This window comes from Momordica charantia, assembly GCF_013281855.1.
Source record: "Momordica charantia cultivar OHB3-1 chromosome 6 unlocalized genomic scaffold, Mcharantia_2.0 BLBB01000006.1, whole genome shotgun sequence".
NCBI lineage: Eukaryota > Viridiplantae > Streptophyta > Magnoliopsida > Cucurbitales > Cucurbitaceae > Momordica > Momordica charantia.
Window position 1 is genome coordinate 32,012,868 of NW_028275164.1, and position 10,811 is coordinate 32,023,678.

General features: G+C 33.6%; 2 protein-coding genes across 2 annotated transcripts; one reads left to right on the forward strand and one right to left on the reverse strand.

Moving 5' to 3' along the window:
* The first annotated feature begins 953 nt into the window (after window positions 1–953).
* Window positions 954–2,497, forward strand: LOC111024311 (protein LURP-one-related 4-like). Its single transcript, XM_022301964.2, has 3 exons — window positions 954–1,462; window positions 1,556–1,792; window positions 2,043–2,497. Exons 1-3 carry the CDS (start codon window positions 1,151–1,153, stop codon window positions 2,178–2,180), a joined length of 687 nt encoding a protein of 228 aa, XP_022157656.1. The 5' UTR covers window positions 954–1,150; the 3' UTR covers window positions 2,181–2,497.
* Window positions 2,498–2,719: 222 nt separating this feature from the next.
* On the reverse strand, window positions 2,720–7,999 carry LOC111024301 (uncharacterized). Its single transcript, XM_022301952.2, has 9 exons — window positions 7,636–7,999; window positions 7,093–7,293; window positions 6,882–7,004; window positions 6,745–6,782; window positions 6,516–6,624; window positions 4,160–6,304; window positions 3,826–3,960; window positions 3,382–3,506; window positions 2,720–3,254 (listed from the first exon to the last, which is right to left on the reverse strand). The coding sequence occupies exons 1-9, from the start codon at window positions 7,711–7,713 to the stop codon at window positions 3,011–3,013; spliced, it is 3,198 nt and encodes a 1,065-aa protein (XP_022157644.1). The 5' UTR covers window positions 7,714–7,999; the 3' UTR covers window positions 2,720–3,010.
* Window positions 8,000–10,811: the final 2,812 nt, after the last annotated feature.

The window sequence follows — 10,811 nt, forward strand, 5'->3', positions numbered from 1 at the left end:
TATAAATATAGCACACACCTGAATTTTAGGGATTTCACCGAATAGCATAAATTTAATGTGTTTTTAAAATGAAAATTCATTTTTATAAATATGGCGCAGATGTCAAAGCGAACATAGCTTAGTGGTAATTGACATATACCTCCAACCAAGCGGTAATTGGTATATGCTACAGGTAAATCTCTCGTTTTTTGGAGCTTGACTTTACTAAACTAAACTAATAAGGGCTCGTTGCTTGATAGTGACTTCTTTCAGATATAAATCTGTAAAATAAATATTCCCTAAAATCATCTAATTCAATTCAATGAATCTGAAAACAATACATATATCTATACAATTTTTCTCCACCTAATTTTCAGAAAAAATATGATTAGACTCGACGGGAATAAATTATAATTGAAATTAAAATGTAATGATATTGAATTTCTAAATTAAATTTGGCGTTTTCATTTTGTATGAATTTGTGTAAAATTCTCTACCCACCAAATTATAATCATGACAATCGGGCCCATAGGGAAACAAGGCATGTCCGCCAAGAGGCAAGAGCTTTTCAATGTGATTCAAATACTAAACTCATGATTTTTTAAAGAGAATTAAAGTAATTAAAAGTCCAACCAATGAATTAATAAATAAATAAATAGAAGCCCAACCAATTGTAACACTTTCTATCCTAATTATCAATTCTAATTTCTACATAAAAATAGATAATAATAGATGGCGGGGCCAAATTTAGTCGTTTCGCTGCGAGGTAGCCATCAATTTGTATTCAAAAGGAAAAGTAAAATATGAAAATATTATCCTTATATATATATATATATATATATTTATTTATTTATTTATTTTAAAAAAAAAAGTCTCCCTTCCCTCTCCATGTCTGCTTCCTCATGTCAAAAATTTGTACTAAAAAAAATGTTTGTCAAAAATTTAATAGTGAGGGTAGGAAAGTATAGTGTTTTAAAAAAACACAAACAAAAGTGAATAGTCTCTCATCTCTATGGAAAACTATGAAATCATATAATTTCCCAAAGAAGAGAAAAAAAAAGGGGGTAATCACATGAACCCCAAGTCTTAGTTTTGAGTTTCTCCTCCTATTTTTTTTGGAATTCTGACTTCACAGTTTTATTTCAGCGCACAAACTGAGATACTGTGCTATATGATAATGGAGTCCCATAAAGTATTTGGGAGAGACAGAATATTCTCTCCCAAATGGCTAAAACTTTCATTCTCTCCAATTACTCTCTTCTTTGGAGGTGAAGCTGTTTGTTTTCCTTGCATGACAGCTGATTCAAAGGCAGAAACTTTCACTGTATGGCTGAAGTCCCTTATCATGCAAGGAAATGGGCTAACTGTTATCAATGGAAATGGTCAGATTGTTTACCGCATAGACAATTATGATGAGAAGAGCAGCAGGGAAGTCTTTCTGATGGATATCCGAGGGAAACTTCTCTTTACGGTGCGTCGAAAGGTGGGTTTCGATGAACAAGGCATGAGTTTTGTTGCATATATTTGAAGCCATGGCTTAATTTCATCATTGGTTCTTTTTGGTTTCCTTTGGCAGAGAATTTGGTTTCTGTGTGATTGGGAAGGATACAAGGAGGAAAATGGTGTAAACACAGAGGAAAGAAAACCATTCTTTAGAATGAAAAAGGTTCTCAGATTTTTCAGTAGAAAGTTAAGCTGTGATGTAAAATTACGTGGAGATGAATCTCAGGAAAGTTTCTGCTATAGGTTCGAAGGGTTTTGGGGCAAAACAGCATTCAGAATATTTGACAGCCGAGGAGGACTTGTTGCAGAGGTAAGGCTTCTGTTTCAGGCTTTAACGACGAGACTTAGTAGTTTTAGCCTTTCATATCCTACATTGGTATCATATTGTCGATTTTGATCTTTAAGTCCACCAGGTTTTGGTTTAATCTTAAGAAGATGCTATTCTTACTTATAGACCTATAATTTTCTCTACTTCTAGTTGAAGTACAACTTTGTCACATTCTCCTTTTCTGAAGTTTACTGCAGAAAAATAGTGCTAAAAGGTTTTTGGGTTTGTGCAGACAAAGAGAAAGCAAACATCTTTAGGAGTTCAATTGGGAGAAGATGTTATGAGTTTGGTCCTGGTACAGACTAATCTAGATCATTCCCTAGTCATGGCTCTCGTGACTGTGTACCTATTGATTCAACATAAAATGTGATTCATTTATTTCAAAAGAGAGAACAAGGAGACAAACCTGAAACCACGTCCGAAAGACTCTGTGATGTGTCTGTGCTTCCCGCAGCCAATGTTGCAAAGTGGACCCAAAATGGCCAACTTCTTGACCAATCCTACCTGCAACACCTTTTTAGTGTCTTTTTCCCATTCAATTCTTTCAGGAGAATTAGAGCAGCCATTGAAAAGATTGTAATGCAATTCTTTTATTATATCTGTAAATCAGACTCATAAATCTTGTAAGTGATTAACTTTACACTGTATGTTATTGTAAGTCGCAAGCTGTAATGGGTTGGTGCTTCAGTTCTCAAGCTTAGTGGGCTGAATTGAATGCCATATGCAACTGCCTGATATAGAGAAAATTAAAAGAGCTTCCCTGCAACAAAAATAGATTTTAACCATAGCCATAGGAGTTCTACTTTAATTTCACAAGGAAAGGTCTCTATCCTCCCTTCCCATCCTCAAAGTGTTGACTGTGAAGTAATAAAGGAATAAAAAAAACCTCGTGTATTTCATGACAAGCCCTGAAAGATAATTACAGAATTTTAAAATAAATAAAGAAAAGTTGAATGGACCAAAAAATATTTGACTCGATCGGACAGATAATGCCAGATAATGGCATTTCTGGCTTTCCTTTTTTCCTCTTTTTTTTTTTTTTTTGTTTTTCCTCCTTTTCTGTTCTAGTGGGTGGGGGAGGGGGCTAAATAATTTACAAACAAATTATTTATTCACTCTAACAGAATGTCTTGTGTGGTATCACGCTACTTCATCTACGTGAAGTGTATACTTTTTCTATATAATGCTACGAAATAATTACTAAATCTTCTTGTGATGCTTAAGACTGCGTAGAGTCATTACAAGCTGTTGTCTTTCACCTTCTACCTCTGCGAACTTGAGACTTATCTCTGAATATCTCTCTTGCATTTCCTTTAGTTCACTTTCCATTAATTTGTTTCTGTCCCTCAATAATGCTAATTCTGTTGAAAAGTTGTCACAGTTGTCGTCTCTGTTATCAAGTTTGTAGGCTTTCGGTTCTTTTTCTGCTGAAATTCTATCATTCCTGTGGATAGGATAAGGAAGCGGATAAGGGAGTTAATTGTTTCTACCGTTCAATTGGGAAACAAGAAGCAGAGGTTGAGCAAAAACCTTGGAGAGAGAGAGAAATTATTATCTGTTTTTTAACATACCTGCCAACTGACACTGTATTCTCATATTCTATGGTTGATGAAGAGATTGTGTTTTGGCCTTGGTTCACCACTGTATCCTTGGACATACCACTGGTCCAGCTAATATTGCTTCTACATCCATTTACCTGCTTCCAAGTCAATCATGAAGGGTTATTTAACGACATACAGATTTATGTAACTTCAAAGAAAATAAATATGCAGCCCTGACATTCATATAGTTCTATGGAAACAAGCACAAACATGAGAAAGACTGCCAATAGCATAGTGACAAAAGAAATCCAGACACCAAAAGAATTACATGGTGAAATCAATGTTGATTTTATTCACGATTATTTCTGTAGTCTGTAAAGTGTGTTTTAAATGTAAATGAAGAAGAACAGAATCCTTTTGACACAGCAATTGAGGTCAGAATCTGCATGCTTTAAAATAATGCATATTTCCTACCCCTTGGAATGTGCTAGTTGGAACAACTTCCAATTTGCTCTCCAAATCTTCAATTGTGTGCTGAAAATCCATCGCCTTTTCTGAAATCCTACTTGCTAGAGTTTCTATGGCATCTTCTTTCAAACTTATCTGTCTCTGGAAAGGAAAATAGGATCCATATATTGGATTGCATGATTCAAAAATAAATTTACCATTTACAAAAATTTTCAGCACAAAATATTGATTCTTGGCGTGGTAATATGCAATCATGCATCATCCATGCCAGATTCGTAATTTTGACACTGCTTCTTTAGATTTAAATTCATCTTTAATGTATGTAGGGATCTCGATATACCTCAAGCAACTCAATTTTGTCCCTTAGAGCTGCAACTTCCTTCGGGCTACTTTTCATAGGAGAATCTGTAGAAGTTTGAACTCCATCACAAGCTGATGTGTGTTCCTCGCTATACCAGGGCATGTCAATACCATTGTATTCTTTCGCCTTCTTTAGGCCATCATTTAGCTGAAATACCTGATGTCTAAGTTTATCTTTCTCTATCTCCTCTTCGACCAAAGAATGTTTTAAGTCACTGCAGTGATCTCTGAGCACCTCCAACTCTGTTTGTAGACATCCGACTGATATCTCACATTCATCCTTCAAATGTCTTATTCTATTTAATTCATTTTGAAACTTCTCACATTCTTTCATAATCAAAGCAATTGTTGTTACAAGCTCATTTCTTTCCATGTTTTTGTTCTGGATCAAGCTCTCGCTTTCCTTGAGTGACCTATTTTCTGTTGTGAGCCTTTCAATTTCATACTTGAGCAACAAAATCTCCCCAGAGAGAGATTCACAAACCTTTTTCTGAATCTCCTGTTCTTCAAGCAGCTTGGATTTCGTATGAAGTTCTAAAAACATCTGTTCGATCTGGCTTGTTTGCAAATCTATGACGTTTGAGAGTTCATGGAGCTTCGCCTCATAGTCCTTCTTAGCTGACTGAAGCTCTTTATTAGCAGACTCAAGCTTTTCATCTAATTGAGCTTTCTGCAATTGCAGCTCGATTGATTCGGCTAGTGCTTTAGCAGCTACCTTCTCATTTGCATCAAACGTCGAGGCTATCTGCATTGAAAGCCTTTTGAGTTCTTCTTGAAGCCTCTCAGCTGCATTAGCATTTCTCCACCTTGTCTTCCTCAAGGCCTCCTCTGCTAGGATGGCTTTTTGCTCCTGCTCAATTTTGGCACGTGTCATACCTTCTAGATCAGCTTCAAATCTTTCAGCTCGCTGCTCCAGTTCTTCCTCCAAAGCCTGGATATGGGCTTCAAGTTCTTGTATGGTGCTCAAAGAATCAGAGAAGTCTTTGGACCGCTGCTTAAGTTCCTTATCCAAGTGTTCTACGTAGGTTTCCAGCTCTTCTATGTGAGCAGAGGGTATGCATTCTTCTTTCATGTTGAGTTTCTCTTGCAGTTCACATTGCTCCAGTTTATATGACATGCCATGATTTTCCTGTTTCAGTATTTCATAGTCAAGTGCAAGTTGTTCCATATGCATTTCTAATTCATCCTTTTCTCTCTTGTAGAATTCTACTTCACTGTATAGGTCAATGACCTTTTGTTCCAGAAGGTATGTTTCATTTGCATTACTATGCTGCTTAACAAGCTTTTCCAATGCCTGCTGCTCTTCATCATCCTCAGATTCATACTTTGAGATAGTATTACATAACTCTTCAGCATCCTGAGAAAATCTTAATCTGTCACCGAGATGGTCTCTTTTACCATTTTTCTGCTCTAGTAATTCCTCTAGGTCTCGCATTGCAAGAATCAACTCATCATTAGATTTCTGGGTATTCTGGAGTTGTAGTTGAAGGTTTACATTTAACTCCTTCTCATGGTTTAATTCTTCCTTCATTTCTTCCAGAAGAAACTCCGTTTTCTTATCCTCCAACTGCATCTTGTTTTCGGATTTGGCCCTGAGTTTCTCGCATTCCACCCTGAGTGAATCTCTCTCCTCTTTCAAAATGACAATTTCTCTTGACAGCTCTTGTCCCTTTTTACTTTCTTTCACAACTTGCTTTCGAAGTGTCTGTAGTTCCAAGTCTGACACTTCTGCTTGCCTGGAAAAGCCAACAAGCTCAGCCTTAAGCTTTTCAATCTCGATATCTGCAACTTTCTCAGACCTGGCAACTGGTCCAGACCTTTCTCTGGGAGGCATATCATCTGATGATTCATCTATGCTTACTCCATGATCGGAACCAAGGGACCACACTGATTGTGATCTTTGATTCTCCTTATCAGTGGTCGTTGAAAGAAATGTCACTGGTTTATGAGGAATTGATGATAAACAAACAGGTTGAAGATGGTTATTGTTTCTCGCTCTATGTTCTCGTGGAGTATCAAGTCCAGAGCTGCTCTCAGAACTTGATAACGTAATATCAGATCCACTTGATGCTCTACAGCCACCATTTAGTTCAAAATCATGAGGGCTCTTGCTAATCTGCTCGTCCTATTTTACAAAAGGAAAAGGAAAGAGTTACAGCAACGATAAAAATAACTGTGGAAAACCTAAATCAATTTACAGAACCCTATAGTGAGTTTTTAAAGAAAATAAAGACTGCCACCCACGAGTTAAATCTGGAAAAGTGGTCATGAAAATCTCTGAAAATAGTAGAAGATAAGAGATGCTAAATATGAAACTAGGAAATGGGGAGCCTTACTTCAGTATAATTGCTTTTCGTGCTTTCATCTATATCACCATTACTCAAATATGTTTTCAAGTTTGTTCCCTGGGATCCAACACTGACATCGTCAAAATCTTCCACCTCTCTGTAAATTTTTCCATCAGGAGAAGCAGAGCAAACCCTCAATCAATTATTATCAAAGTAAACTCTTTAAAGTTTGCAGATAATTAAGAAAGGAATAATACTTAAAACCACAGATTCACACCTTGGCTCAGTTTTAGCCTGCAACTTCTGTATCGAAATCTATGAAAAACAAGAGAAACAAAAGTTCAGTTTACTTTGGATGATGAAACTTCAGTGCTCAACAGAGCTTCTAATGTTCAAATTCAAAAGACTACTCACGTGCAAAACTGCATCAGAATTCGAATTCTTTAGGGGAAGAGAAACGGAAGAGGACTTTGTGGCATCCGCATAATCAGCTAAGTTGAGAGAAACCTCCCCAAACACCCTGGATTTTGCCCGTCCCTACACGAATATCCAAATTAAACCGCATATGCAGTGTATATTCTAATTGACAACAAAAATAGATTAACTTCAAAGCTTCCATACACACCATTGAGACGAGGAAATAATAGATTTTCTCATTGATTTTCCCAGTTTTGGTGTCCCGTACAAACTTGACTGTTTCATAAACTGGATTTTCCCACTTGCAGCTTCCATCACGAACTGTAGCTTTATCCAGTCTTGCAGTTGGTTTTCCCACGTCTCCAGGAACCACGGATAACGTCAATGCATCTACCACTGACTGTGACACCTGAAATTAAATTACATTTACAATCTTAATTATCTGGCCAAGTAACTAAATGCTTAGCCAAGAAATCTTGCTCTTGTTCACGGGCATGGATGTATTAACCATCATAAAAGTCTTAAATCCATTACAATGTTTTCTCAGCTCTAAACGGACGACATTAACCAGGTAAATACTGCTCGATTTTCCAACAATCTTTTGAGCTAATTCAAGCAATGCTCAAAACTCCGATACACAGAATCAATCTAAGACCAGCTATAAGCAGTCGAACACCAGAAAACGATTCAAAATCGAGGTCAATGTCCAGGCAAAAAGGGAAAAAAATAATAAAATAAAATCTCAAACTACCTGAGTGACATGAAACTGCAACTTAAACTCCGCCTTAACCTTATTCTTCTCACTCCTCCATCTTGCCGACTTGAACATCTTCGCCTATATCCGGCAAAGCCTCCGCCGGCAACTGGTTCAGAGTAGAAAATCAAGCTCTGGCCAGAACCTCATAGCTGTAGAAGAAGTGTAAGAACTGAAGAGTAGATGAAAATGCAAGCGAGTTGAACTCGGAGAATGAGGTGAGTGACATGGAAATCGAAATTCACATTATGAAAGCTTGAGAAAGAATCTGAAATTCAAGAAAAATGGAAGAAGATTATGACATGAAGGAATTTGGAGATCTGAGGGGCAAAAAATGGATAAATTAATAAAGTGGAAAAAGGAGAAGCTTCTGAATGTTATATTTCTATTTTATAATCTAATTTTCAGGGGAAGTTAGAAATAAATAAATTATTAATATTATAAAATTTTTGTTTATTTATTTGTTTATTTCAGGTCTGATTTGTCTTGAATTGGAAAATGAACAGAGGTAAAATAATAAAAATAATTTTGTCTGACGGTTATGCCCTTGTTCTTTTCAAATATTCCTGCGGGATTCTTTTTACGTCACGTGTCATCCAGCTAAGATGCCAAGTTTATTTTTTCTAAAAAAAAATGCTCAATCTTTTATATATATATATATTTTTTTTGGGACCAATAAGATTGAGTGTTGGAATGAATTATGAAAATAAGGAGAAAAATAAATATTTCTATTTTATGATTGGTTACAAATAAGTTATAAATAAATAAATATTTATTTTTCGAGGGGTTTATTATATTAATTATATTTTTTATTCTAAAAAAATTATATTTTTTTATTTTACTATAAAAATAGTTTACACTATGTATTGAGAGAATATGGTAGCATTTGCTCATTTGGTAATGAAGTTGTAAGAGAGTTTGACATTTTCATGAGAATTTGTCTCTTTCCCTATTTTGCATTATGAACTCAATAAAGTGAATTTTTGCTTAATTTCTTACCCCCAAAGATTATGTGATCTTTAATCGTCGTTTTACATAAAAAAGAAGCATTGGATTATTGTTGACTCTCCCAATGAAAAAGATTCTTTATTAGGTTAAAGATACATTATTATAAAAATAATAATGACAAAGATGAAACTGTTATAGTACGTGATGATGAGTCAGAAGTAAACTCCTAAGGGGAGTCTATTAAATAATGTGTATATGTAGTTGAGCATAGATTCTTAATTTGGGCCGAAAAAACGGCATGCAATGAAGTAGTATTTATGTATCATGTATTGAGGTGAGATGACTTAATGAGGTAATGGGGTTAAACAGGTAGTTGCCATGAGGTAGTGATCAAATGTCATAGAGTCCAATATTTTGATATACAAAGTACTCGATCCCATAAATTTTCTTCAAGGGATTTCCTGCCTTAGTCTTCAAATCTTTTTAACGAAGTATCAAAGAAGATTTAGAAAAACAAAAACGTCATCCTATCTTATCAATGCATTTAAATACTATTATAATTTTGAATTTTGATCTAACTCTTAATAAATTCAAGCCTTATATGCAACCCATTAAATTTGTTAGCATGATTAAATTAAACATCTTGAGCAAAAAATAATAATAATAATTTGTAACATCCAAATTAATTTCTTGGCTATTTGTTTTACTAAATTAATAATGCGACCAAATAAAACAATAAAATATCATTGGATTCTTTTGAAATAGTATGATTAGGAGAGCCTACTTTCTTTTCCTGGTCCCATGCGCAACCGTATATTTTTTCCCTTTAATTTCACCTTTTTCATTTATCTTTTGACTTTGAAAAGAAAACAAACAAATAATGTATTATAATGTATTCTAAAGAAATTAACATTTGTTTAACTATTATATTATTTATTTAATTTAAAAACTATTTTAAATATGATATTTTTGGTTTGGATTATTTTGGTCCTGGCACCTTTAGAGCGAATGGACTAAAATTAAAATGAAAATAAAGAGACTAAAATGATCATTTTTTAAACGTACGAGGATTAAAATAGACTTTTTAAATTATTGAGACTAAAGCTAACACGTTTTTATAGTGCAGTAATTAAAATAAACCAAAGCCAAAAAGTACAAAGATAAAATAATATTTAAACTTATTTAATTTATTCATATACATTTAAAATTCTATTTCACTAAAGTTTGATTAAAAAAACTATTTTAACTCACTCAATTTTTTACTAAATTGTACTAAAAAAATTTTACTAAATGATTTTATATAAATCTAACCAAAGTTTTTTTTTTCTTTTATCCGACCAATATATACAGAGGAGTATTTGAAGACCTGGATTGTAAGTTAGGCGTTAAATTTTTAAATATGTTTTAGTTATTGTTAAAGTATTAATTAAAAGTTAATGCTAAAAGTCCACAATAATTTTTTTTCCAAATTTTAAGAATTAAAGTGAGAACCTTCCATTTTCAAGAATCAAAACAAAATAGGTATAAAAGTTTACAAAATTAAATAAATTTTAATGCAATGTTCTAGACTAAATTAATATATAATTTTTTTAGTACAACATGTGGGAGTGGGGATCAAACTCACAACGTCTTGGTTAGACATTTGGTTAGACATTTAAAAGTGACGCTTTGACTCGACTAAAATAAAATTGATAATTAAATATTAGTAAAAACAATTATTTTCCCTGAATCCTTCCCAACTTTTAAAATATATAAAATATATGAATTTACTTTTGAATTTTATGAGGGTGAAAATTTTGAAAACAATAACTATAGATTTATTTTTATATTTCAAATTTTAAATTTTAAAATAAAAATTACATTGAAAAAAGTAAAAACTTGATAAACATACCTTTTTCATGTTATAAGTTGATTTCATTTTTATTGAAATTAAAACTTATAATATATAGATTAATTAATAATATTTTAACACATAAATATTAAGTATTAACTACCATTAATTTATAAATATGTTACTACACACCCTAAATATATATTTAGAAACACTAAAAATCATAAAATACAATTCTATATTTTTGCTCATGAAGCGCAGCTTAAAAAAAATGATAATAATAATAATGGGATAAGGAGGGGCATTTATGGTAATTTGAATTGTTTGATGGGAGGACGACACACGACAGAGGGCACGTAACGTAATGCTAAGGGGAGCCATTTCCAACGGTCGT

Excerpts from the sequence above, each read along its gene's own strand:
- LOC111024311 (XM_022301964.2), top strand. The coding sequence starts at position 1,151 with ATGATAATGGAGTCCCATAAAGTATTTGGGAGAGACAGAATATTCTCT. Across the intron at positions 1,463-1,555 it reads TCTTTACGGTGCGTCGAAAG|AGAATTTGGTTTCTGTGTGA; the intron begins GTGGGTTTCGAT and ends TTCCTTTGGCAG. Across the intron at positions 1,793-2,042 it reads GAGGAGGACTTGTTGCAGAG|ACAAAGAGAAAGCAAACATC; the intron begins GTAAGGCTTCTG and ends GGGTTTGTGCAG.
- LOC111024301 (XM_022301952.2), bottom strand. The coding sequence starts at position 7,713 with ATGTTCAAGTCGGCAAGATGGAGGAGTGAGAAGAATAAGGTTAAGGCG. Across the intron at positions 7,005-7,092 it reads ATTATTTCCTCGTCTCAATG|GGACGGGCAAAATCCAGGGT; the intron begins GTGTGTATGGAA and ends ATATTCGTGTAG. Across the intron at positions 6,783-6,881 it reads ATTCTGATGCAGTTTTGCAC|ATTTCGATACAGAAGTTGCA; the intron begins GTGAGTAGTCTT and ends TGTTTTTCATAG.